The 23,523-nt window shown below is 46.4% G+C and overlaps 3 protein-coding genes across 4 annotated transcripts; 1 reads left to right on the top strand and 2 right to left on the bottom strand.

Moving 5' to 3' along the window:
• On the bottom strand, positions 285 to 1,646 carry HYPK (huntingtin interacting protein K). Its single transcript, XM_005695312.3, has 4 exons — positions 1,360 to 1,646; positions 981 to 1,036; positions 583 to 634; positions 285 to 447 (listed from the first exon to the last, which is right to left on the bottom strand). Exons 1-4 carry the CDS (start codon positions 1,519 to 1,521, stop codon positions 352 to 354), a joined length of 366 nt encoding a protein of 121 aa, XP_005695369.1. The 5' UTR covers positions 1,522 to 1,646; the 3' UTR covers positions 285 to 351.
• SERINC4 (serine incorporator 4) lies at positions 2,018 to 7,924 on the top strand. The gene is made up of 12 exons (XM_005695308.3): positions 2,018 to 2,244; positions 2,708 to 2,884; positions 3,055 to 3,233; positions 3,639 to 3,718; positions 3,957 to 4,050; positions 4,301 to 4,512; positions 4,842 to 4,937; positions 5,059 to 5,185; positions 5,568 to 5,640; positions 6,057 to 6,105; positions 6,242 to 6,395; positions 6,587 to 7,924. Exons 1-12 carry the CDS (start codon positions 2,143 to 2,145, stop codon positions 6,780 to 6,782), a joined length of 1,539 nt encoding a protein of 512 aa, XP_005695365.1. The 5' UTR covers positions 2,018 to 2,142; the 3' UTR covers positions 6,783 to 7,924.
• Positions 7,749 to 9,568, bottom strand: SERF2 (small EDRK-rich factor 2). Of its 2 annotated transcripts, none has more exons than NM_001286962.1 (3): positions 9,446 to 9,568; positions 8,719 to 8,827; positions 7,749 to 8,097 (listed from the first exon to the last, which is right to left on the bottom strand). In NM_001286962.1, exons 1-3 carry the CDS (start codon positions 9,450 to 9,452, stop codon positions 8,034 to 8,036), a joined length of 180 nt encoding a protein of 59 aa, NP_001273891.1. In that variant the 5' UTR covers positions 9,453 to 9,568; the 3' UTR covers positions 7,749 to 8,033. The 2 variants fall into 2 exon arrangements, with proteins under 2 accessions (NP_001273891.1, XP_013828583.2); XM_013973129.2 differs by having other exon boundaries at positions 7,756 to 8,120; positions 9,446 to 9,562.

Below are 23,523 nucleotides of genomic sequence, written 5' to 3'. Positions count from 1 at the left end.
ACTCACAGTGGCTTATGAACTGGATTGGTGACATATCTGTATACAGTGGCTCCTAGACAGGTGTTGGCCTTTCAGCTATTGGTGAGCTACCCTAGAGATACATGCCATGGGGTATTAGTGCACCTTGAATATTGCTGAGAATTAGTCATATGAATGAGCCTGGTCTGCTACCTAACATCTGAACATGAGGTACTCTTCTACACTGATCCTCAACATAGGTTCATTAAGGGTCTCCAAGATGTAAACTGCCCACAGTAAAATAAAATATACTTGGTCCAAAATGATAAAACTGCAACTTAAAAGACATCTTTATTGAAATAAGTTAATCCAATGGATCTGAGAAAACCCAAATCAGTTGGTTAAGGCAATAAGAGCTTCCACCACGTTGCCCATGTGTTCCCTCAAGCTCCGTTCTGCTGCTGCTCGGGAGATCTCCATCTCTGTCATCTGCAGGGAAAGGATCAATGATTTTACCGAAGCCGCCTGGTCAATAAGGTGCCAGCAAAACCTGAAGACTCCACTTGTTCCAGGAAACAAAAGACATATTCCCCACCCACAGAGTAGTTAGGCATTACTACTCACTATCAGCTCCAGATCTTCCTTCTTGATGGTGACTTTTGCCAGTTCCTTCTCCCTGAAAATATTCAGGTACATTAGTCCTCACTTTCTACCTCCACTATAAACTCCCAGAAAGGATCATTCCCAGTTGTGCCTTACAAATAAATGACTTGATAAACACTGCTGACTGATAACACAAAAGGACTCCCCCTTGCCTAACATCCCATCCCACCCCATCCCCTGGAATATTTATAGCAGGCAGGTGTTACCAGGAGGTCTTTCCTTCCACCAACAAAACAGCAAAGTTGTAAATCTTAGGTCTGCAGAAATTGGTGATAGAGCTGAACAGTACGAAGTACAAAAGCCTAACAATGGCTTTTTTCTGTCTGGGGTAAGGAGTAGGGCAGGTAGGTAAGACTTACCGCTCCTGTTTGGCTTTCTGCTCCCTGGACCGTCTATCTCCAATCACGGACATGGCCTATGGGAAAGACAGATCAAGTTGCTGCTCTGCTACTCACAATTCCTAACAATCTAAAATACCAGTAACAAGCGAGTGAGGTGTGGATTCACAATGACGAGCGTACCAAGAACCCGGGCCTACGTTTAGTTCAATTCTGTGCACTTGAGACCCATTTTAAACCCTATCTCCATCAAGCGGAGGGGCCCAGTGACGGTTCAGTTTCCCTCTCGCTGCCTCCCACCAGCGGGATGGGGGCCCCTCCTGGAACCAGGCTTGCCGTTTCGGCCTCCGAGCCCCGTCTGCTCTCATCCCGCCCAGACACGCTGCCCGGCCAACCTCACCGTCTCCAGATTGGAACTCTGGATCTCCTTCTCTTCCGCATAGTCAGTGACTCGCTCCAGGTCCGCCGCACCACTGTCATGCTTCCGTGGCTTCTCCGGAGGCCGCTCCGGACCGCTCGTCTCTGTCTCCAACTCCAGCTCTACGTCTCCCTCTGTCGCCATATCGATCCCACACGCTGCCCCACAGGCCCGGCCCCGCCTTAGAAGGACTTCCGGCAACTGCCTCACAACTTCCGCCGGGATGGAATGGAGGCGGGGATGGGGGGAGGCGGGGCTGGCCCTGGGCCACACCTTCTTTAGTGCGCTGGTTCTAGAAGCTTCAGCAAGCAAAGCAGTTCGGCTCTCAGACTTCCTTTCGGGCTTGTACAGTGTTTTCTGCCAGGCCGTGTCCCAGACCTAACCCGTCACCACTGCAGACCATCCCAACCTTTCTTAAACTAGGTCCAGCCCACACACCAAAGGAACTCTGTTCAAGATGAATGACGTGTAATCCTAAACCAATTAAGAATGCTAATCTACAGACCAGATAGGCAAACTGCTCCCTAATCTGGGGAGAACAGCCTGAGTAGCCCAAGGGCCCTGGGAAGAAAGTAGTTTCACAGGGATATCTGCATTTTCCACGACCCGGGGGGTGTTCTTTTCCTGGTATCCCTCCTCATTCTGCCTTAAACTGGGTGAACAGCCCGGGATTGCAGGAGTCCAATGGGCTGAGGACGAAAGAAAGCTTCTACTTTCTCATCTGCCTTCCATCTGGTGGACCTGGGCTTAATCCCTGGGATAAGGATGGTGGGTGCAAAAGCGGTCACAAGTCCCCACACCTCCCTCCGCCTGGCACCGCAACGCAGGGGAGTCAGCAGTGTCATAGTGAGTCCTCCCTTCTATCAGGTGAGAGGGTACGTGGGCAGAGAACTCCCCAGAGCAAGAGCTGGCTGAAAAGGGGAAGGGAATGGTGGCTGAAGCTGTGGAGGAAAACCCCGGGAGCTGGTAAACATGGCAGATCTGCTATTTACTGCTGAGGCCCTTCTGCTTCTTTGAGTCTAAACCTCTCCTCCCATGTTCCTGGTACCAGATATTTAGGTCTTGGGAAAGATTAAGAGGCCAGATGTGGCAGGCTCTTAGGAAGTTCTGCCAGTTATGTTAAGCTCTTATGATGAAAGCTCTACCTGACATCAATGGAAAGCAATCCTAAATAGCTTGGAACCAGACAGTCTGAGAATTCCTAAATGAGAAGAGAGGGGAGGGGGAAATTTTGGAATTCAGCCTCATGGGTTCACCTCACAAATATATTGATGTAAGCATATCCTCAGCAAGTCTCTCCCTTGCTGCCCTGCATCTGCTCTACCCTCAGGTGTCTTGCTGTGGGCCTGTTCCCTGTACCTGCTGCTCCCCTTCGAGGTGGCCCCCTCTCACAGAGCCTCCCTGTAGCCGCCTGTTCTACATCCTCCTCCACGTGGGGACCTCAGCAGTCTGCTGCCTCCTGCTGTCAAGGACAGTGGTGGAAAGAGTCTGGGGCAAGGCACATGGGGTACGTGGGAAGAGGCTGGGCTGCAGTGGGAAAGGATAACAGGAGAAAGTCTGAGGTAAATGAGATTTGGACTGAGGGTAGGGGACAGATGAGTGGACGTACCCACGGGTAGGTACTCCTCTGTGCATAACAACTTGTCCAGCCATTTCTCACATGTACCTTCCCTTCAGATCCAGATGCCCTCAGGGCTGTGTACCCATCTGTTTGGCCACTCTCACTGCCCAGTGCTGAGCGGCTCTGGGGCTGTATACCGCATATGTGCAGGAACTGCCACCTTCCACCTGCTGCAGGCTGTGCTGCTGATCGACCTCCACTCCCGCAACAGCCTAAGAGCACAGCTACATAATAGGTCTGTGTGTACTCTTTGGGTGGGGAGAGGACAGGGAGGGAAGTAGACACAAGCTGAGTAAAGGAAATTTCCAGATGAAGTCATAGCACTGTAAAAAGACAGAGAACAGGTTTAAGTCCCTGCTTCCACTATACTTGCTGTGTAACCACAAGCCACACACCTACCCTCTTTGATCTTCTAGTTTCCTGAAATGGAGGTAACAGTGGAGTTACTATATGCAAACCCTCCGTCAACTCTAGAACACTGTCCAGATGTCATTTAGGTATCAGGGTCAGAATTTGGAATAGGCTGTGATCAGCTGCCGGTTCCTCCCTTCCTCTATTTAGTCTCTTTTCTCCCCTTTCCTATAGTTCTGCTTTCTCCTTTGCCTATTTTTCTGAGACATTTTCTTTCCCTCTTAACCAGTTTCTGGCTCCTCAAGCTGCTATTCTTGCTAGGTCTCTGTGCTGTTGCCTTCTGCATCCCTGATGAGCATCTCTTTCCAGGTACGTTCTGTTTCATCCTGATCAGTTAAAAGATTTCATCCTAAGTTAAAAGATGTTCTAAGAAAAAATCTTCCCTGCCAGTCCAAATGCTTCCAATGCAAGGGATGCGCATTTGATCCCTGTTTGGGGAACTAAGAACCCACAAGCCTTGCAGCACAACCAAAAAAAAAAAGGCAGGAAGAGGACGAGGAGTAATGATACGATCAGTTACATTTTCCTACTGGTGCCTCACTTGCAGCCTGGCATTACATTGGAATATGTGGCGGCTTCACGTTCATCCTGCTGCAGTTGGTGCTTATTACTGCCTTTGCTCATTCCTGGAACAAGAACTGGTAAGGAGCACATAACCCTGAAGGCTTCCTGGGAAATCTGACATTACTAGACCCATTCAGGTTGGGCAAAGGACATGACAGGTTGATGATCCGAAAACTTCCAGTTAAGCAGTATGGAAAAACTCAGGAGTATGATGGCTGTAGGCCAGGTGGGATAGGCAAGTCTCACCAGTCTTCTGAGGGGAAATAGCTGATAATGGGTAAAAACAAGAGTTGGAGCCCCAAGCCACTGCCCACTTCCCACCTTTAGGCAAACAGGTGCAGCCCAAGACTGCCGCTGGTTCCTGGCTGTGCTGCTGACCACCCTGGGATTCTACAGCATGGCGGGGGCAGCAGCCGCACTCCTGTTCCGCCACTACACGCACCCAGCTGGCTGCCTGCTCAACAAAATGCTGCTTAGCCTGCACCTTTGTTTCTGCGGCCTCCTCTCCTTCCTCTCCATCGCTCCCTGCATCCGCCTCAGTGGGTACATGCCTTACAGCATTCAAGATTTGGGGGGCCTTTAGAATAGCAAATTCCACCATCCTCAGTCACTTCAGTCATCTCTCTCTACAACCCCTTTGCAACTCTATGGACCACAGCCCACCAGGCTCCTCTGTCCATGAGATTTTCCCATGGCAGACTTACCATGGAGCCACTGGGGAAACCCAAATAGCAAATTTCATTTGCTTCCCTAATCTCAACCGTTCTCTGCTTCCTCCAAAGGGGGGGGAGACAGCAGCACAGATTAGGGTAGGAGTTGAGGAAACTAGTACCCAGTAGGCTAAAGTAATGATTTCTGTTCTCCCCAGAGCAACCTCGCTCTGGCCTTCTACAAGCCTCTATCATCAGCTGCTATATCATGTACCTGACATTCTCTGCACTATCCAGCCGTCCTCCAGAGAGGGGTAAGGAAAGGACCTGGATTCTTAATAAGGTTTACCCCGGCTAAAACCTTTTTCGCTCCTGCCAAATACCTAGCTCTTTGTTCTCATCATCTTTCTCTTCTGTTGCCTTGCCCTTTCTCAGTAATCCTTCAAGGACAGAATCACACTCTGTGCCTGCCTGGCCCGAGTAAAATGGAATCCCATACACCAGATACTTCTCTGGCAATGATGAGTGCTGGCATCATGTATGCTTGCGTGCTTTTTGCTTGGTGCGTAAAAGTGTCAAGGGAAAGGTGTGAGAAGGGAGGATGCTCACAAGGACAGGGATGGTTAGGAGATAGTCTGGGGCCATGGTTTATTTAAACTTTAAAGGTAAGAGAAAAGCTCCCCATGAGCAAAAACAATTTCTAAGAATAGCACCCGTCAGATGATCTGTATGAGACGAAGTGGACAGGGGAAATGACTTGAGAAACTAAAACCACAAAAGATTTCAGGGCCCTCACATGAAAAAATTTCAAAATTTTTTGGGGAAAGGGGCTTTGGGAGATCACTACCCTCCTGAGTTACTAATATGGATCCTCTGGCAGTAAATGCCATCAGGTAATCTTCCTGCTATTTAACTGTATCAACTTGAGAACTCTCTCTTCTCAGCAATGAGGCTTCTTACCTGGCTGAGGTATTTGGGCCCTTGTGGATCGTCAAGGTTTACAGCTATGAGTTCCAGGTGAGGATGGATAGCTCAATATCCCCAATACCCCAACCCCCTTCACACACAGCAACACACACACACATCCTATCAACCTCTACCCAAAATGCTCAGATTCTAGCTGCGGTTACCTTTTATTGAGTACCCACAATACGCTAGGCACTGTGCTAGATACTTTACATACACAATCTCATTTAATTTAATCCTCACAACAACCCTGTGAGGTAGGTGTTTGCTCCATTTTACAAATGGAGAAATTGAGGCACAGAAGGTTAAACATCTTACCAAAGTTCCCATAGCCAGTCATATACTGGAGCTAGAATTTGAACCCAGGTGTGCCTCCACTTGTCACACCACACCCATCTTTTTAAAGAGTTTCCTGTACTATTTCCCAGACATTCTTTTTCCAAAACATGCTGCCTTTCATCTTACAGAAGCCCTCACTCTGCTTCTGCTGCCCTGAAACAGTGGCACCAGAGGAAGGCGAGTGTCAAGTGAGGATCCGTAAGTGTAGATTTCTGCAGAATGCCAAAGGGTGCAAATGCCTTCATGAAAGAGGCTGGGGAAGGGAAGAGGTGTTTCAGCAGCTCTGCTACCAGCAGTTCTTTTCTCTCTCCAGGGCCAAGAGGTGTGGCTGTGAGACCAGCTGACCAAGAGACCTCTCCAGCTCCTCCAATGCAAGTCCAGCAGCTTTCCTACAGCTATTCTGCTTTCCACTTCGTCTTCTTCCTTGCATCACTTTATGTCATGGTTACCCTCACCAACTGGTTCAGGTAGGATGGAGGGGGGCCTGGGATACTCTTCCGAAAACCTAGTTGTTTTAGGGAAAAGAGCACTTCAAGGCCAGTCCTGAGTTCTCCCGAGACACACGAGTCTACCGTATTCTTTGGTGGGGCAGTAGGATAGCTCTAAGCTCTGAGTCACGGCCCTGCAGACTCTCTAACCAGAGACTTTGGTTCCACAGCTATGAGGGAGCAGAGCTGGAAAAGACCTTCATCACAGGTAGCTGGGCTACCTTCTGGGTCAAGGCTGCCTCATGCTGGGCCTGTGTACTCCTCTATCTGGGGCTGCTACTAGCACCATTCTGTCAGTCCCCCACCCCGGACCCCCAGCATCCTCTCTTCAGGCGACACTGTCATCGTGTCAGTATTGCCAAATGACAAGTATCCAATCTAGGTACTTTAAACAAACTGGAGTTCCCTTGAATATGTATCCCTAGTCTTAACTCACAGGAGCTGTCCAGCCCAACAGATTCCTCAAAGACACAATGGGAAGTTACCTCCCTTTAAGTTGAAGTCAGTAGTATGTCTGACTGAAAAAAGTGGCCACACACACCCTAATTCCCTGGGCAGAGTATCTGACTCACTGGAGCTACCATTACTTCTTCAACCCAGCTCAAGAGCCTGATTCCAAGTCAGCAGCTCAGGAATCACTGCTAATCCAGCAGACAGGGTGGCACCAGCTCATTCCTGGCTCTCATGGTAGAGAGGGGGGCAGGGAAAGACCAAAGGGGACCAAAGACTTACTTGGCACTGCCTTTGGCAACAAAAAGGAAAACAGGAGTCCACCCCTGGGTACAGGGATGTAAGAAGCCCAGAACCCTAGAACAAACCAGGGCATGGGAAGAAAGGCGCACAGAGACTACCATAAGTTTTAATCCTGATGTTGAGGTCAAACGCAATGGGAAGAGAACATCTACTCTCATTCCATGAGGAATGACAGAAGAGAATGTGAACACTTGAGAGCAGCTAACCACGGGAACTCTGTCAGCAGCAGGGTCTGGGCCAACTTTCAAGCCTAGGCACAAACTGAGGAAGAATGAGGAAGAGGGAGCATAAATCTAGGTCTTGCAGCCTTCCTTCTCAGGGCCTCAGCTCCTTCCTCAGGATGATGTTCCAGGTCTGAATGGGGGACAAAAACCACAAAAAAGAAGTCCCTATAGCTCTTAGAGGATTTCTCTACCACATACCCAATACCTGTCTGTTGCAGTACAATAAAGAATTTTTCTGTGATGTTTAAACTTAACCTACATATTCACAACCTTTCAGAGTATGAAATTCCCTTCCCTTTTGGTGGGAAAGGGCAGCCATTCCTCCATCCCCTTCCCCCCAAATCCCCAGTCAAACCAGGCGCTCAAGGAATTACAAAGCTACTTTTAATACTTTGGGGTGAGCCCCACAGGAATAAAAAACACTGGGAAAGGGTAACCCCCTCACCCCCAGGAGTGGCCCAGGGGGAGAGAGGCTACCTGAGGGGTAGGAAGCACAAAAGGGACCCGCTGCAGACTCAGGGCAAAGGGAATGCCATCGGTGCTGGGACCTGTGAGCACTACAGGAGAAAACGCGAGCGTGATGGGACTGGCTCCAGGCACACAGGCGAAGGGCAAGAGGGTTGGACACGAAGCCACAAAGCTACTTGGGTTCCTCCTTCTTCTCGTTTGCCTTTTTCTGCTTCTGCTGCATGATCTCCGAGTCCCTAGGGGTAGAGATGATGGGGCACTGGGAGGTACCAGAGGGCAAAAAGGACAAGATGCAGGGGTATGAAGGGCACAAAGGATAAGATGGAAGTGGATGGGACAAAATTCAGCATATGGCTGCTGTATTCCCACCCTAGGAGAACAAGAGGAAGAGAGCTGAGGCTCAAAAGGCAATCAGTCTCTATCTGGCTGTTGCCCAAGGGGTCAGAAGTCTGGCCACACAGGCCCAAGGCTATTCTGTGCCGAGTACCACACCCCGCCACACCAGTGAGAAGGTTGGGAGAAGGGAGGGCAAATGAACAGCAAGGAGGGCCAAAAGTACGGGGCTGTCATAACCACTACTGCATTTGAAATGTGAAACTCCCTGCCCTTGCCCTTAAGGTCAGACCCGGGGGCACTCAGAAACCAGACCGAGGGCAGCACCCGTCCCAGTCCCTTCCTGTATCGCTGTGAACTAACAATTTAGAGGGTGAGAGGAATAAAACCCTAGAGGAAACGATGCACTCTGCCCCTCACTGCTAGTCCAGATATAAGCTCAGAGCTAACTTTTCCAGGTACAACCCTCGGTCTAAATCCAGGTCTCACCCCACCCTCCCCTCCCCTCCCCTCCCTGGGGCTACCTCTGCTTGCGGGCGGCAGCAGAAAGCCCGTCATCTCGGCGCTTTCCTTTAACCGAGTCGCTCTGCTTTTTCATATTCTTCTGGCGGGCGAGCTCGCGCTGGTTACCGCCTAGAGAAAAAAAATTAAAGGTGAGACGCGAGGGCCTTTCCGGCCGCACACCGGCGACCCTCTCCCCTCACCAGACACCAGTAGGCTCCCACACTTCATTCCCGGGGCGCCGACACCGGCCCGTTTCGGGGCCTGGGCTGCAGATTCGGCGGGGGAAGTGAGGGGGGGGAGCTGCCACGGGGCAGGTCAAACTGGAGAGTGGGCAGAGGACGGTTCGGAGGAGCCTGCTGGAGGCGTGTTTCGAATTTCGGCGCAGCATGAGGACCCAGACAGGTAGTGGCGGTGTCTGCAGACGGTCTGGGTCTCTGTGGGGGATGGGCAGGGATCCGGAGGAGGGGGCCCTGGGTCTATCACAGGCGCGCAACCCTTCCCACACCGCGGAGAATCGAGGAGGGCCTCTGCCTGCCGAGGAGCGGGGGGGTTGGAGGGAAGGTTCTCAAGAAGTGGCGGTGGGCAAAGGGTCGATTTCCGGGCTCCGAGTGTGAGGGTGGCTAAAAAGCGCTCCCAGAGAAAGGTCTCCCTGGGGAAGCCAAGAGGAGGTCAATGCCGAGGTTCGGCAGTCGTGCTCAGGGTAAACGGGGAGAAAAGGGCAAGGAGAGAAGGGGTCTCAATGCTCACGGGTCATGGCGACGGCAACGGCTCCGGCCTGCCTCCGTTGCGTCCCCTCGTTCAGTACGACGTTACAGGCCCCGCCCCTTTCTCGCGGCGTAACGAAGTCGTCTTTTCCTCCCCGCCCCTTCCCGCCCGGGAGCCGATTCCTATTGGTCAGGAAGAAACACATGTGCCCGCGGGCCACGCTGGAACTCCGGCGGACGAGAAGGGGAGGTTTGCAGGCCGAGCGCGCTGCGTGGGGCGGGGCTTTCCGAGCAAGTCGTTAGGTCGGGTGGAGAGAAAGTAGGCCAGGTCACGTGATCCGGGTCGGGGGATGGAGGGGTGCGGCTGGCGATGTGGCACTCCCGCGGGCTTGGGCACGTGACCTGGCAGAGTGACCTCATACGGGGACGGTTTGGGACACAAACTCACCCAGAGGGAACGCTGGGGGAACAGTGGGGAGGCTTCCCGGGGACTGAGATGGTCCGACTGGTGCTGTTACCAAGACTAGAACAAAACGCCGGTATTACTTAGGATCCTTCCCAACTAACCACCTATTTGAACACTTGAGTGCACAAAATCATGTACGAGAACAACTTAACAAACTCCCTTCCAACATATTGTTCGCCCATCCCAAACTCCAATATAGAAACTCGCCGCCACACCCAGTATGTACAAAAATCATGGCCCTGCTCATTTGCCCACAGAAGCTCTGAATATGTAGCTTGGAAGTATTTGAGGACCCCAAAGCCACAGACTGTGGCCTTGTATCCGGGACTCAGAGACTGGGAGATGCACATACTATGTTCATTTCTCCTTTGCCATTTGCCCCCACTGTACTTTATCTACCAGCAACACCTGGTTTTAATTGGCAGTTGAATAGGGCGGGAAACTTAGATTTCTCCCTCTCATTCCCAGATTCACTAATATGTCTACAAGACTCCCCACCAGTCGTGAGGAATTCACTGGATAAAGGAGAAGTGTGTTAGTTGTTCAGTCATTTCTCGCTCTGCAACCCCACGGACTGGAGCAAGCAGGCTCTCTGTCCGTGGGGTTCTCCAAGCGAGAGTACTGGAGTGGGTTGTCATTTCCTTCTCTGGATAAAGGAGAAACGCTTAGGAAATCTCACAGGAGAGGATTAGTTGTAAATTTCAACTTATCCTCTCCAGTTAGTGCCCGCAGTAAAACCAAGATGAGGCTAAAACTACAAACTGTCTTCTCTCTCAACATAAAACTGGGCTGGGGAGGGGGGCAGTAAACCTCATTCAGTACTATCCACACAATTTTTGCCATCCCCAGGTATCACCTGAACTACTACTATTTATTACTTGAAACTTTTGTATTTGGAGGGCAGATTGTGCTGCCCTGCAGGGCTTGTGGACGTTTTAGTTCCCTGACCAGGGATTGAACCTGGGCTGAAAGCACCAAATCCTACCACAAGACCACCAGGGAACTCCCCATATCAGTTTCAAATGCAGGATAGAATGCAAAATTCATATTTCTTTAGTAAATTTTAAAAAAAAAAGGGCATCTGGTGATTCATCACTTCTGATGTTAAAAAAACACAGTGACTTTTGCTTTTCCTCTCTCTCTTGGATCACTGGCTCATGGAGAGCCAGCTGCTATGTCAGGAGGAGAGGCCCATGGGGTGAAGAACTATGGTCACTGGCCAACAGTCAGAGGGCAGAGAAAGTATTTCCACTTTAATTCAGGATGGGAGTTGGAGTTGAGAGTTAGGGACTAAACTAGAGAAAATGGAGATCCAAGGCTCTGAAGCAGAGAAGGAGGTGAGGTGGGATTTAAGGATCCCACATATACAGTGAGTAAATGAGGAAACTGGACTTCAAAGATAGGGACAGCATCACAGACCTAGAGCCACAGACTGACCATGGTTCACAAAAAGAATTTGGATGCTCTGGTTTCCTAGCCCCAGGTTCCCACGGTCCCTGTGCATTTAGAGAGACTACAGAACCAGCCCCATGGAGAAAGCCTAGCTAGCCAAGGATGAGTGAAATAGTGCAGGATGAGGAAGCAATTTCTCTCTTGGCACGTGCTACCTCTTTATCAGCTCCAGAAGAGAGAGAGAGTAGAACAACCCTGTGACCAGTCTCCTCTTATTTAACTCACCCAACACTATCCCCTTGTTCAAGAGTCTATTTCCAATCCTAACAAAACCTAGGCTGATTGCCACAACTCCTTCCAATCTAACTTTTCCTGGAATTGCCAAAGAAGTCACTCATTCTTTGGACAAATATTCATTGTGTTAAGCACCAAGGATGTACCATCTATTGTATTCAGTTCAGTTCAGTTGCTCAGTCGTGTCCGACTCTTTGCGACCCCATGAATTGCAGCACGCGAAGCAGAAGATATTAAGAAGAGGTGGCAAGAATCAGAGAAGAACTGTACAAAAAAGATCTTCACAACCAAGATAGTCACGATGGTGTGATCACTCACCTTAGAGCCAGACATCCTGGAATGTGAAGTCAAGTGGGCCTTCGCTACGAACAAAGCTAGTGGAGGTGATGGAATTCCAGTTGAGCTATTTCAAATCCTAAAAGATGATGCTGTGAAAGTGCTGCACTCAATATGCCAGCAAATTTGGAAAACTCAGCAGTGGCCACAGGACTGGAAAAGGTCAGTTTTCATTCCAATCCCAAAGAAAGGCAATGCCAAAGAATGCTCAAACTACTGCACAGTTGCACTCATCTCACACACTAGTAAAGTAATGCTCAAAATTCTCCAAGCCAGGCTTCAGCAATATGTGAACCATGAACTTCCAGATGTTCAAGCTGGTTTTAGAAAAGGCAGAGGAACCAGAGATCTATTGTATTAGTCACTAGGTTTACAGTAATGAACAAAACATATGTATCACCAGACTCATGGAACATATAGTATAAAGAAGAAGATCTCTCTCTATATATAATACATATATAAGTATGCATGTGTGCATGCTAAGTTGCTTCAGTTGTGTTCAATTCTTTGTGACCCTGTGGACCATAACCCATAAGGCTTCTTTGTCCATGGGATTCTCCAGACAAGAATACTGGATCAGGTTGCATGCCAACCCAGGAATCGAACCTGTGTAAACCCAATGTCTCCTGCATTGGAAGGTGGGTTCTTTACTACTAATGCCACCTGGGTTAGTCCATAGGTAATAGATAGTATAGACAAGTAATAGACAAGCCAACTGATGCCCGGTGAGCATGGTATGAAACTAGGTCAGGAAGTAGTCAGGGGAGTTATACGATCTGTCACTACTGCTAATACCACTAATAGCTAACATTAAGTGAGTGCTTATTAAGTATATTAAGTATACTTTTCTTATTTGGACCTTACAATGACCTTTTGAGGTGTCATGATCCCCTTTCTACTGATTTAGAAATTTTGGCACAGTCAGGTTAAATAAATTTCCCAAGGAAGCACAGATAGTAAAAGGTGCGGCTGAGAGTTTAACCCAGCCCCTGATATTCATCAGGGTGTAATTTTCTTGTTTGTTTTTGAAGAGATCACTCTGTGGGAGAAAAGTGGATTAGAACAGATAAATGGAAATGGGAAGACCAGTCAGGAGACTCTCACAGACATCCAGGATGCTAGGCCTAATTCGGTAACAGATCATTGAAATGAAGGGGAATTTGTTGGTTTATATAACCAAACTAGGCCATGGGCTGCAATGTGAATGATTGTCAGTCAGTCAGTCAGTCAGTTCAGTCTCTCAGTCGTGTCCGACTCTGCGACCCCATGAATCGCAGCACACCAGGCCTCCCTGTCCATCACCAACTCCCAGAGTTTACTCAAACTCATGTCCATCAAGTCGGTGATGCCATCCAGCCATCTCATCCTCTGTTCTCTCCTTCTCCTCCTGCCCCCAATCCCTCCCAGCATCAGAGTCTTTTCCAATGAGTCAACTCTTCACATGAGGTGGCCAAAGTACTGGAGTTTCAGCTTTAACATCAGTCCTTCCAAAGAACACCCAGGACTGATCTCCTTCAGAATAGACTGGTTGGTCTCCTTGCAGTCCATGGGACTCTCAAGAGTCTTCTCCAACACCACAGTTCAAAAGCATCAATTCTTCGGCGCTCAGCCTTCTTCACAGTCCAACTCTCACATCCATACATGACCACTGGAAAAACCATAGCCTTGACTAGATGGACCTTTGTTGGCAAAGTAATGTCTCTGCTTTTGAATATGCTGTCTGGGTTGCTTATAACTTTCCTTCCAAGGAGTAAGCGTCTTTTGATTTCATGGCTGCAACCACCATCTGCAGTGATTTTGGAGCCCAAAAAAATAAAGTCTGACACTGTTTCCACTATTTCCCCATCTATTTCCCATGAAGTGATGGGACCAGATGCCATGATCTTAGTTTTCTGAATGTTGAGCTTTAAGCCAACTTTTTCACTCTCCTCTTTCACTTTCATCAAGAGGCTTTTTAGTTCTTCTTCACTTTCTGCCATAAGGGTGGTGTCATCTGCATATCTGAGGTTATTGATATTTCTCCCGACAATCTTGATTCCAGCTTGTGCTTCTTCCAGCCCAGCGTTTCTCATGATCTACTCTGCATAGAAGTTAAATAAGCAGGGTGACAATATACAGCCTTGACATACTCCTTTTCCTATTTGGAACCAGTCTGTTGTTCCATGTCCAGTTCTAACTGTTGCTTCCTGACCTGCATATAGGTTTCTCAAGAGGCAAGTCAGGTGGTCTGGTATTCCCATCTCTTTCAGAATTTTCCACAGTTTATTGTGATCCACACAGTCAAAGGCTTTGGCATAGTCAGTAAAACAGAAATAGATGTTTTTCTGGAACTCTCTTGCTTTTTCAATGATCCAGCGAATGTTGGCAATTTGATCTCTGGTTCCTCTGCCTATTCTAAAACCAGCTTGAACATCTGGAAGTTCACGGTTCATGTATTGCTGAAGCCTGGCTTGGAGAATTTTGAGCATTACTTTACTAGCATGTGAGATGAGTGCAATTGTGCAGTAGTTTGAGCATTCTTTGGTGTTGCCTTTCTTTGGAGAATTTTTAGCATTACTTTACTAGCGTGTGAGATGAGTGCAATTGTGCGGTAGTTTCAGCATTTTTTGGCATTGCCTTTCTTTGGGACTGGAATGAAAACTGACCTTTTCCAGTCCTGTGGCCACTGCTGAGTTTTCCAAATTTGCTGGGATATTGAGTGCAGCACTTTCACAGCATCACCTTTCAGGATTTGGAATAGCTCAACTGGAATCCCATGAATGATTGTAGCGGAAACTAAAACCAATAACGGGGGATGCCTCCCTGTCTCTTATTTTTCCTCTGTTTTCTCAGGTCCAGATCCCTTGACATGATAGCAAATGGCTACAAATGGTCCCTACCCTCAAATTTCACACCATGTCCAAGAGAGAAGTCCTGAGTCTCTTCCTTAAATTCAGTGTTTAAAACCCGAGTCAGAGCTCTGATGGTTTAGGTACCCACCTTTGTGGTGGGGAGGTGGTTGTGAAGCAGAATATAATGAGAGCAGCCCCCAGCAGAACCATTTGGTTCTGCTAATCATTTGGTTAGTATGGGGAAGGAACAGGTTTATCAAAGAAAGAGAATTTCCTCCCCAGAAAAGGAGGATGCTAGACAGATAAAAAAGATGTCTATTACCTCAGGGCACAGGAGATAGTCACTTGGGCTGAAATGGTGTCAGCAGAAATGGCAAGAGTGTGCAGCTTCAGAATATATTTTTGGAGAAATTGCCCTGGTGATCCAAGAGGCTAAGACTCTGAACTCACCACCTAGATCCTACATGCCACAACTAAGAGTTTGCGTGACATACCTGAAGATCCCACGTGCCACAATGAAGATTGAGGATCCTATGTGCCACAACTAAGACCCGTTGGAGCCAAATGAATAAATAAAAGGAAATATTTATATATATATATATTTGGAGATTCAGTTAGAGAGGAAGATACTATCGATTCCTGGGTTCATTCATATTCTTCATGGAATTCTCCAAGCAAGAATACTGGAGTGGGTAGCCATTTCCCTTCTCTAGGTCTTCCCGACTCAGGGATCAAATGCAGGTCTCCTGCATTGCAGGCAGGTTCTTTACCGTCTGAGCCAGCAGGGTAGCCCAACACTTTAGTGGAGAAGACTTAACAGTTTACAAGTAGCCAAACCAAAGAATATGAAATTATAGCTTACTTTAGGTGTTAAAAGAGAAACAAAAGTGTAAGGATGAAGAATAATGGGAAAAACCCACTTCTGTGTTGACGTTTTGTTTTGTTTTGTTTTGTTTTGGCTGTGCCACGCAGCTTATGACATCTTAGTTTCCCAACCAGGGATCAAACCTGGGGCCTCTGCAGTTAGAGCATGGAGTCCTAACCACTGAACCACCAAGGAATTCCCTGTGGTCACTTTTAAACTGAGGCCTGGAGCCAGTTGTAGGGAAAGTAGAAGAGGGTTCCAGCCATGCAGCTGAATCCCTAACATTTCTAACACATCCCCTTTAACAAGGAAGAGCAATAGTTTTAGGAACTTCTTTCCTTCCTCCCTAATTTCCAAGGATGGAACTGAATCACTAGGTCAATCAAAGTAAATTCATCACTCTTAGCTTTGATTAGCTCAGGAATCCCTCCCTAAACCCCACATGGTATTCATCTGCTGACAGTTATTGGTTCAGGAGTTAGCATGTTACCTAAATAGGTCTGATCAGAGTGAAGTGATCTGCTAGGTTTAGCAGAGCCCTCTGGGGTTCCCAAAGATGGAAGCCTTTCTGTTCCCCATTCCTTGTAGGCAAGACTCCAGCCTCCGTGTTTGGAACACTTGATAATTGAGGGAGGAGAAGCCAAGAAACCAGGAGATTGAGGGGCTTCCCTGGTAGCTCAGTGTTAAAAGAACGCACATGCCGATGCAGGAGACACAGGTTCAATCCCTGATCCAGGAAGATCCCACATGCCTCGGAGCAACTAGTTCACCACAACTATTGAGCCTGTGCTCCAGAGCCTGGGAGTTGCAACTATTGAGTCCACCTGCTGAAACTAGCCCCTAGAGCTGCCTCACTAGAGAAAAGCCCACCCAGTAATGAAGACCCAGCACAGTCAACAATAAATAAGATGTTTTTAAAAAGATTAGGAGATCAACCACCTGAGAGGATATTAAAGGCGTGCAAGCCCTGCTCACACCCTAATCTTGTCAGACCCCAACTTCTCTGGGGTGGAGACAGTTTTTCAAGAGAGAAGCCCAGTGTATCAATAAGGCTATCCTTTTCTGCTTCATCCAAAACTCTGTGTCCTGTTAAAGGGACTTATATAGTCAAGAAATACAAGAGAAGAAAAAAAAGATCTACAAAATCAACCCCAAAACTCTGTCTCCAAGATTTGTTTTTGTTGTTCTTGCTGTTTTTTAAGTCACTAAGTCATGTGTGACTCTTTTGCAACCCCTTGTAGCCTGCCAGGCTCCTCTGCCCATAGGATTTCCCAGGCAAGATTACTGGAGTGGGTTGCCATTTCTTTCTGCAAAGGATCTTCCTGACCTAGCATCTCCTGCATTGCTGAGGAATTTTTTACCACTGAACCATAAGGGAAACCCTGTTTAAAGGATCTGATTTGCCACCAGCGTACAGAGAGGCCTAGGTTTTGGTAACAAGACCAAAGGGAGGGACTTTTTTTCCACTGTGGAGCTCTTTCTCATTGACTTGAATAAGGGTTCATTCACATAGGCCTTAACTGCTTTTGGCTTCTTTGACTTTGAAGCACAATCCTTAAGTTGAAGCAAAGTGAGTGGCAGAAGGAAATTGGGTCCTTGATGATGCTCTTGGGCCACTGAATAAATCAACTGTAACATTTGTTCTCTCTCTGAGCTTCCTGCTATGAAAACCACCGTATTTGTTTTTTGAGTAAAGTGTCTTGAGTCGGATTTCTGTTACTTCCTCCAAATACTTTTTAAGCAATATACAAACAATAGAAATAGCATATGCCAAGGCCCTGAGATGGGGAAAAGCTTGAATAACTAAATTAATTGGAGGGATCACATAATGAAATGATCCAGTAAATTTATTGTAAAGTGCAGCCAGTCCTCTCCATGCATACTAAACTTCTAGTTAGATTTTAGTGCCTTGGAGAGATGAGAATCAGCAAGCACTAAAGAAAAAACACTCAACATAAAAATAGGTCAAAGCAAAACAGAAACAGAAAGTAAACTCTCAGAGGATTAAAAACAATTCCAGGAACAAAAAAAAAGGGGTGGGGGGAGGGGACTATAATTAGTATCCTTAGAAGTGAAAAGGATATTGAACAAAAACAGGGGAGCTAGGAAGGAAAAAAAAAAAACATGAAGAGAATAAACAGCTCTTGGAAATTAAAAATATGAAGAAGAGTTGGAAGATAAAAGTTGAAGAAATAGTCCAGAAAATTAGGCAAAAAAGCAGTCTGGTGAAGTTTAAGGATCCCTTCTAAAAAAAGGTTTAAAATACACCAATGGGGGACTTTCATGGTGGTCCAGTGGTTAAGAATCCACCTGCCAATGGTGGGGACATGGGTTCAATACCTGCTCCAAGAAGATTCCACATGCTGTGGAGCAACTAAAGCTGTGCTCCTCAACTACTGAGCACCCTAGAGCCTGTGATCTGCAACAAGAAGAGCCATCCCAACCAGAAGCCCACGCACAACTAAAGAGAAGCCCCCACTCTTCACAACTAGAGGAAGCCCAAGGGCAGCAATGAAGATGCAGCACAGCCAAAAATAAAATAAATATTTTTAAAAATACACCCAAGGTATCGGTACATCCATATTCATAGCAGCATTATTCACAATAGCCAAACAATAAGAAGCAACCCAGATGTCTACTGACAGATTAATGGTCATAGAAAATATAGGATATACATACAATGGAATCATATTCAGCCTTAAAAAGGAAGGAAATCCTGACAGATGCTACAATATGGATGAGCCTCGAAGACAGTATGCAAAGTGAAATAAGCCAGTCACAAAAAGACAAATACTATATGACTGCACTTATGAGGTATCTAGAGTAGTCACATTCAGTGAAACAGGAAGGAGAAGGGACTTTCTGTTGGTGGGAACTGGGAGGAGGGGGAAATGAAGAGTTCTTATTTAACAAGTACAGAGTTTCAGTTTTACAAGGTGAAAAGAGTTCTGAAGATTGGTTGCACAGCAATGTGCAAGCTCTGTACAACTAACACGGTGTGTGTGCTCAGTTGCTAAGTCATGTCCAGCTCTTTGCAACCTCATGGACCGTATACCTTGCCAGGCTCCTCTGTCCATAGGATACTCCAGTCAAAAATACTGGAGTGGGTTGCCATTTCCTCCTCCAGGGGATCTTCCTGACCCAGGGATCAAACCTGTGTCTCCAGGGTCTCCTGTATTGACATGTAGTTTCTGTACCACTGAGCCACTTAGGAACCCCTACTACTAACACTACTGTACTATTAACACTACTGAGCTGTACATTTAAAAATGGGGAAGATGGTAAATTTTATTATGTGTATTTTGCCACAATTAAAATAAAAAATGAAGACTACATGGGATCATAAATATTATAATTGATTATATTCATATATAGTTATCAAAATATTAACATGCTTCTGGTATAGTAACTGCATTTTTATCAATGCATAATATAAAAGATCGAGGCAATAAGAATTGTAATGGTAATAACAATTGTAATTATAAAGTGGTGATGAGCACAAATGGGGTTTAGATATCACTCCAACAAATGTGATATGAAATGAAAATACTTCTCATTTCTCTTTGTGAGAACATCATTACTGCCAGTACAAGTGGTTTGAGCCTACATTCATAACTGACAGAAATGTTACATTTTATTAGGGTTGCTGCTGCTGCTAAGTCACTTCAGTCATGTCCGACTCTGTGTGACCCCAGAGACAGCAGCCCATCAGGCTTTCCCGTCCCTGGGATTCTCCAGGCAAGAACACTGGAGTGGGTTGCCATTTCCTTCTCCAATGCATGAAAGTGAAAAGTGAAAGTGAAGTCGCTCAGAGCAACCCCATGGACTGCAGCCTACCAGGCTCCTCTGTCCGTGGGATTTTCCAGGCAGGAGTACTGGAGTGGGGTGCCATTGCCTTAGTGAAAATAAAGGGTGTAATTGTCCCCTTTCCAAGTTCACAGAATTCCTAAGTTCTGTGGTCTGCAGACACAGTTTTAGAACCTCTGCTCCATGACCCTGGGTAAGCGTCTCTAAACTTCAGTTTTCTTTTCAGTCCTTAGTATTGGGCACATTCCTAACTCACTCACCCTTCTAGGCAATTATTTCACACCCTTTTTATCCCTCAACTTCTATTGCTTCATCCTCATACTCTTTCTCAGTTGCTTCCTGCTTCATAGAGAAGACGGAAGCAATCAGAAGAGCACTCCCCTAGACTTTCTCCACACCCACCAGTCTTTTTTGTTTATAATTTTATTTATTATTTTAATATTTGCCTGCACTGGGTCTTAGTTGCTTTGCACAGGCTTTCTCTAATTGCAGTGAGCAGGGGCTACTCTTCGTGGTGGTGCTTGGGCCTCTCATTGCAGTGGCTTCTCTTGTTGCAAGAGCACAGGCTCTAGGAACTTGAGCTTCAATAGTTGTAGCACACAGGCTCAGTAGTTACCCCATGGGACATGAAATCTTCCCAGACCAGGGACTGAACCCATGTTCCCTGCCTTGGCAGGCAGATTTTTATCCACTGTGCCACCAGGGAAATCCAGACCTCTACCAATCTTTTGCACCTGCACCTACCTTCTCTGTCCATGTGGCCCTCTCCTATAGATGACCCATCCATGCTCCTTTGGAAAGCCAATCCTGAATAGATCCCACCACCTCTATTCTACTCAAGAACCCCACTTCAGCAACCCTCTTCTCTTTCCTACATCTTCAAAGTTTGGGGAATATTCCCCAAATAATTCCCACCAGCATAAAAATATGCACTCTCTCCCACCATAAACCTTTCTCTTGATCCTATTTCCCCTAACAATTGACTCCCTATTTCTTTGCTCTGTATCTAGCAAAGCTTAAGTTCCTTATATCCTCTGTAAATGCCTTATCTACCATTCTCTTTAAACCTTCTCCAATCAGGCTTTCACCTTACCACTTCACCAGAACTGCTCTTATGAAGTTTACCAATGAATCCACATTGTTAAACCCAGTGATCAATTCTTTTTTTCTTCTGTAATGGTTGAAATATAATTCACATATCATACAGTTAACCCATTTGAAGTGTACGTGCAATTTTATGGGTTTTAGTATAATCCACAGATGTGTGCACCCACCACTACTGTCAGTTTTAAAATATTTTCATCACAATGGTCATTTCTTAATCTTCATTTTACTTGGCCTGTCTGTAGCATTCTAAAAAATTTATTTCTTATTTATTTGGCCACACCAGGTCTTAGTTGTAGCACTTGGGCTCTTTAGTTATGGCATGTAGGATCTAGTTCCCTGGCCAGGGATCAACCCGGGGCCCCTTGCACTGGGAATTCGGAGTCTTAGCCGCTGGACCACCAGGGAAGTCCCTATTTATGGCATTTGACACAGTTCTCTTTTCTTTGAAACATGGTTTTCCCTTGGCTTTCAGAACATCACACTCTCTTTTCCCTCCTTTCTCCCTGCCTTTCTATCGCCTTGACTTTTCTTCCCCCTGGCTTATTTCTAGAGATTGGAGTACCCTAGGGTGTTGTCCTTTAGTCTCATCTGTCTTCTTGGATGAGTAATCCTGTCCTATGGTTTTAAATATTAGGTTGGTGAAAATGTAATTGTGGTTTTCAATTGTGAATTTTAAATCATTGTAACTAGGCTCCAAACACATCTTTGTTAATCAAAATAGGAACCATTACAATCAACACATTTTTGCCAATGAAAAATAAGTTGGTTTATCCCTGTAGCATAAAGATATGTGCTTCAGGATTTGAGGAACTTTAGGAAAGCATTTTCTGCCTCCTTGCTGGTTGTGGAAACATTTTCCCTGCAAAAAAGTTGTGGTAGTTGGTTGGCAAGAGGTCAGTTGAATATGGCGGATGAGGCAAAACTTTGAACCCCAATTTGTTCAGCTTTGGAAGCGTGTGAGCCATGTGGTCTGGCATTGCTGTGGAGGAGAACTGGGCCCTTTCTGTTGACCAATGCCAGCTGCAGTGTGTGGCAGTTTTTGGTGCATCTCATCGATTTGCTGAACATACTTTACAGATTCGCTGGGATTCAGAAAGCTCTAGTGGATCAGACTGGCAGCAGACCACTAAACAATGACCATGACCTTTTTTTGGTGCCAGTTTGGCTTTGGGAAGTGCTTTGGAGCTGCTTCTAGGTCCGACCACTGAGTTGGCCATTGCCAGTTGTTGTTTGTCATATACAATCCATTTTTCGTTGCACATCACAATCCAATCAAGAAATGGTTCGTTGTTGTTGAATAGAATAAGAGAAGATGACACTTCAAAATGATGATCATGTCGACTTTCATTTGTTCATGCAATGACTGTAGAATGGTCGACAGTGAGTTCTTGAGCGACTTCTCGTGTAGTTGTAAGAGGATCAGCTTCAGTGAGTCTCTCAATTGGTGGTTCCAGTGTCAAATGGTGAAGTTCAACAATGCAAAACTGCAATTACTTTTACACCAACCTAACCACCTCATGCGAAGAGTTGACTCATTGGAAAAGACTTCGATGCTGGGAGGGATTGGGGGCAGGAGAAGAAGGGGACGACAGAGGATGAGATGGCTGGATAGCATCACTGACTCGATGGACGCTAGTCTGAGTGAACTCCGGGAGTTGTGATGGACAGGGAGGCCTGGTGTGCTGCGATTCATGGGGTCGCAAAGAGTCGGACACGACTGAGCAACTGAACTGAACTGAACTGAATAGCATTTATCTGTTTAATGCTACCAAGTTTACATTTCTAGCCCAGTCATTCCTCACCATCTCCAAACTTATCTATACAACTTCATGCTCCACACCCCCATGTGGATTCTAACAAACTCAAAGTGTTCAGAACTAACCCTATTCCACCAGCAATGTTTCCTACCTCAGTTGATGACAATTTCATCCTTCTAGTTGTTCTAGCCCAAAATCCCAGTTATTCTTGATGCCATTTCTCTATCACATGCATCACATTCAATCCATCAGGGAATCCTGTCAGCTCTACCCTCAATATGTCCAGAACCCTATCCCTTCTCCCACCTCTGGTCCTGGTGCAATTTGCCACCATCTCTAGCTTGGATTACTTCAATAGTCTCCTAACAGGTCATACTGCTTTCGTCCTTGTCCCCTACAGTCTATTCTTAACAGCAGCCACAGTGAGCCTTTAAAAATAGAAGTGACTTCATGTGATTCCTCTGCTCAAAACCCTACTTTGACTCCTCATTTCACTCCAAGTAAAAGCCAAAGTCCTTACAGTGGCCCACAAGGACCTACCCCTGCTTCTTACCTTCCTGACTTCATCTCTCACTACTGTCTTCCTCAGTTACCTTGTTCCTGTTACACTGGCCTCGGCTATTCCTCACAGTATCCACGCATACTCCTGACTTACAGAGTTTGCACAGGCTAGTTAGTTCCTATGCCTAGAAAACAGTTCCTCCAACTGTGTAGCTTGGCCAGTCCCCTCACTTCCTTTAAGACATTGCTCCCACTAGAAAAAAAGGTGCCTGTGTAGGGGGTGAATTCCTTAGTGATCCAGTGGTTAGGACTCAGTGGTTTCACTGCTGAGGGCCTGGGTTCAAAACCTGGTTGCGGAACTAAGATTCTGCAAGCCACGCAGCATGGCCATTAAAAAAAAAAAAAAAAAGACATTGCTCAAATTTCCTTTTCTCCAGAAGGCCTTCTTGAATCATCTTACTTAATATACAGTCAGCCCTCTCCACCCTCCTCTTCTTCCTCCTCCATTTCTAAACCTACTACCTTTTACCTTGCTCTCTCTCTTTCTCTTTTCTTTCTTTTTTTTTTTTACTATAGCTATTACCTTTTAACATATACTATATTTTTTTTGTTTTTACTTAAAAATTAAAAAAAATTTTCTTTATCTTTTTTTCTAATATTCACCTTATTTCTTATGTTTATTTCTTTGATGCATATCTAGTGTCTCCTTCCCTTCTAGGATATAAGCTCTCCCAAAACAAGAATCTGTTCATTGATGTATCCCAA

This window comes from Capra hircus, chromosome 21 (genome assembly GCF_001704415.2).
Source record: "Capra hircus breed San Clemente chromosome 21, ASM170441v1, whole genome shotgun sequence".
Lineage (NCBI taxonomy): Eukaryota > Metazoa > Chordata > Mammalia > Artiodactyla > Bovidae > Capra > Capra hircus.
This window is presented reverse-complemented; position numbering and strand designations above follow the sequence as displayed.

What these genes read in the sequence shown, in the direction of transcription:
- HYPK (XM_005695312.3), bottom strand. Translation starts at nt 1,521, where the DNA reads ATGGCGACAGAGGGAGACGTAGAGCTGGAGTTGGAGACAGAGACGAGC. An exon ending in AGAGTTCCAATCTGGAGACG is followed by an intron (nt 1,037 to 1,359) that starts GTGAGGTTGGCC and finishes TCTTTCCCATAG; the next exon opens with GCCATGTCCGTGATTGGAGA. An exon ending in AGGAAGATCTGGAGCTGATA is followed by an intron (nt 448 to 582) that starts GTGAGTAGTAAT and finishes CTTTCCCTGCAG; the next exon opens with ATGACAGAGATGGAGATCTC.
- SERINC4 (XM_005695308.3), top strand. Translation starts at nt 2,143, where the DNA reads ATGGTGGGTGCAAAAGCGGTCACAAGTCCCCACACCTCCCTCCGCCTG. An exon ending in TGAGTCCTCCCTTCTATCAG is followed by an intron (nt 2,245 to 2,707) that starts GTGAGAGGGTAC and finishes CTCTACCCTCAG; the next exon opens with GTGTCTTGCTGTGGGCCTGT. An exon ending in AACAGTGGCACCAGAGGAAG is followed by an intron (nt 6,106 to 6,241) that starts GCGAGTGTCAAG and finishes TTCTCTCTCCAG; the next exon opens with GGCCAAGAGGTGTGGCTGTG.
- SERF2 (XM_013973129.2), bottom strand. An exon ending in GCTGCCGCCCGCAAGCAGAG is followed by an intron (nt 8,121 to 8,718) that starts GTAGCCCCAGGG and finishes GGTACCTCCCAG; the next exon opens with TGCCCCATCATCTCTACCCC.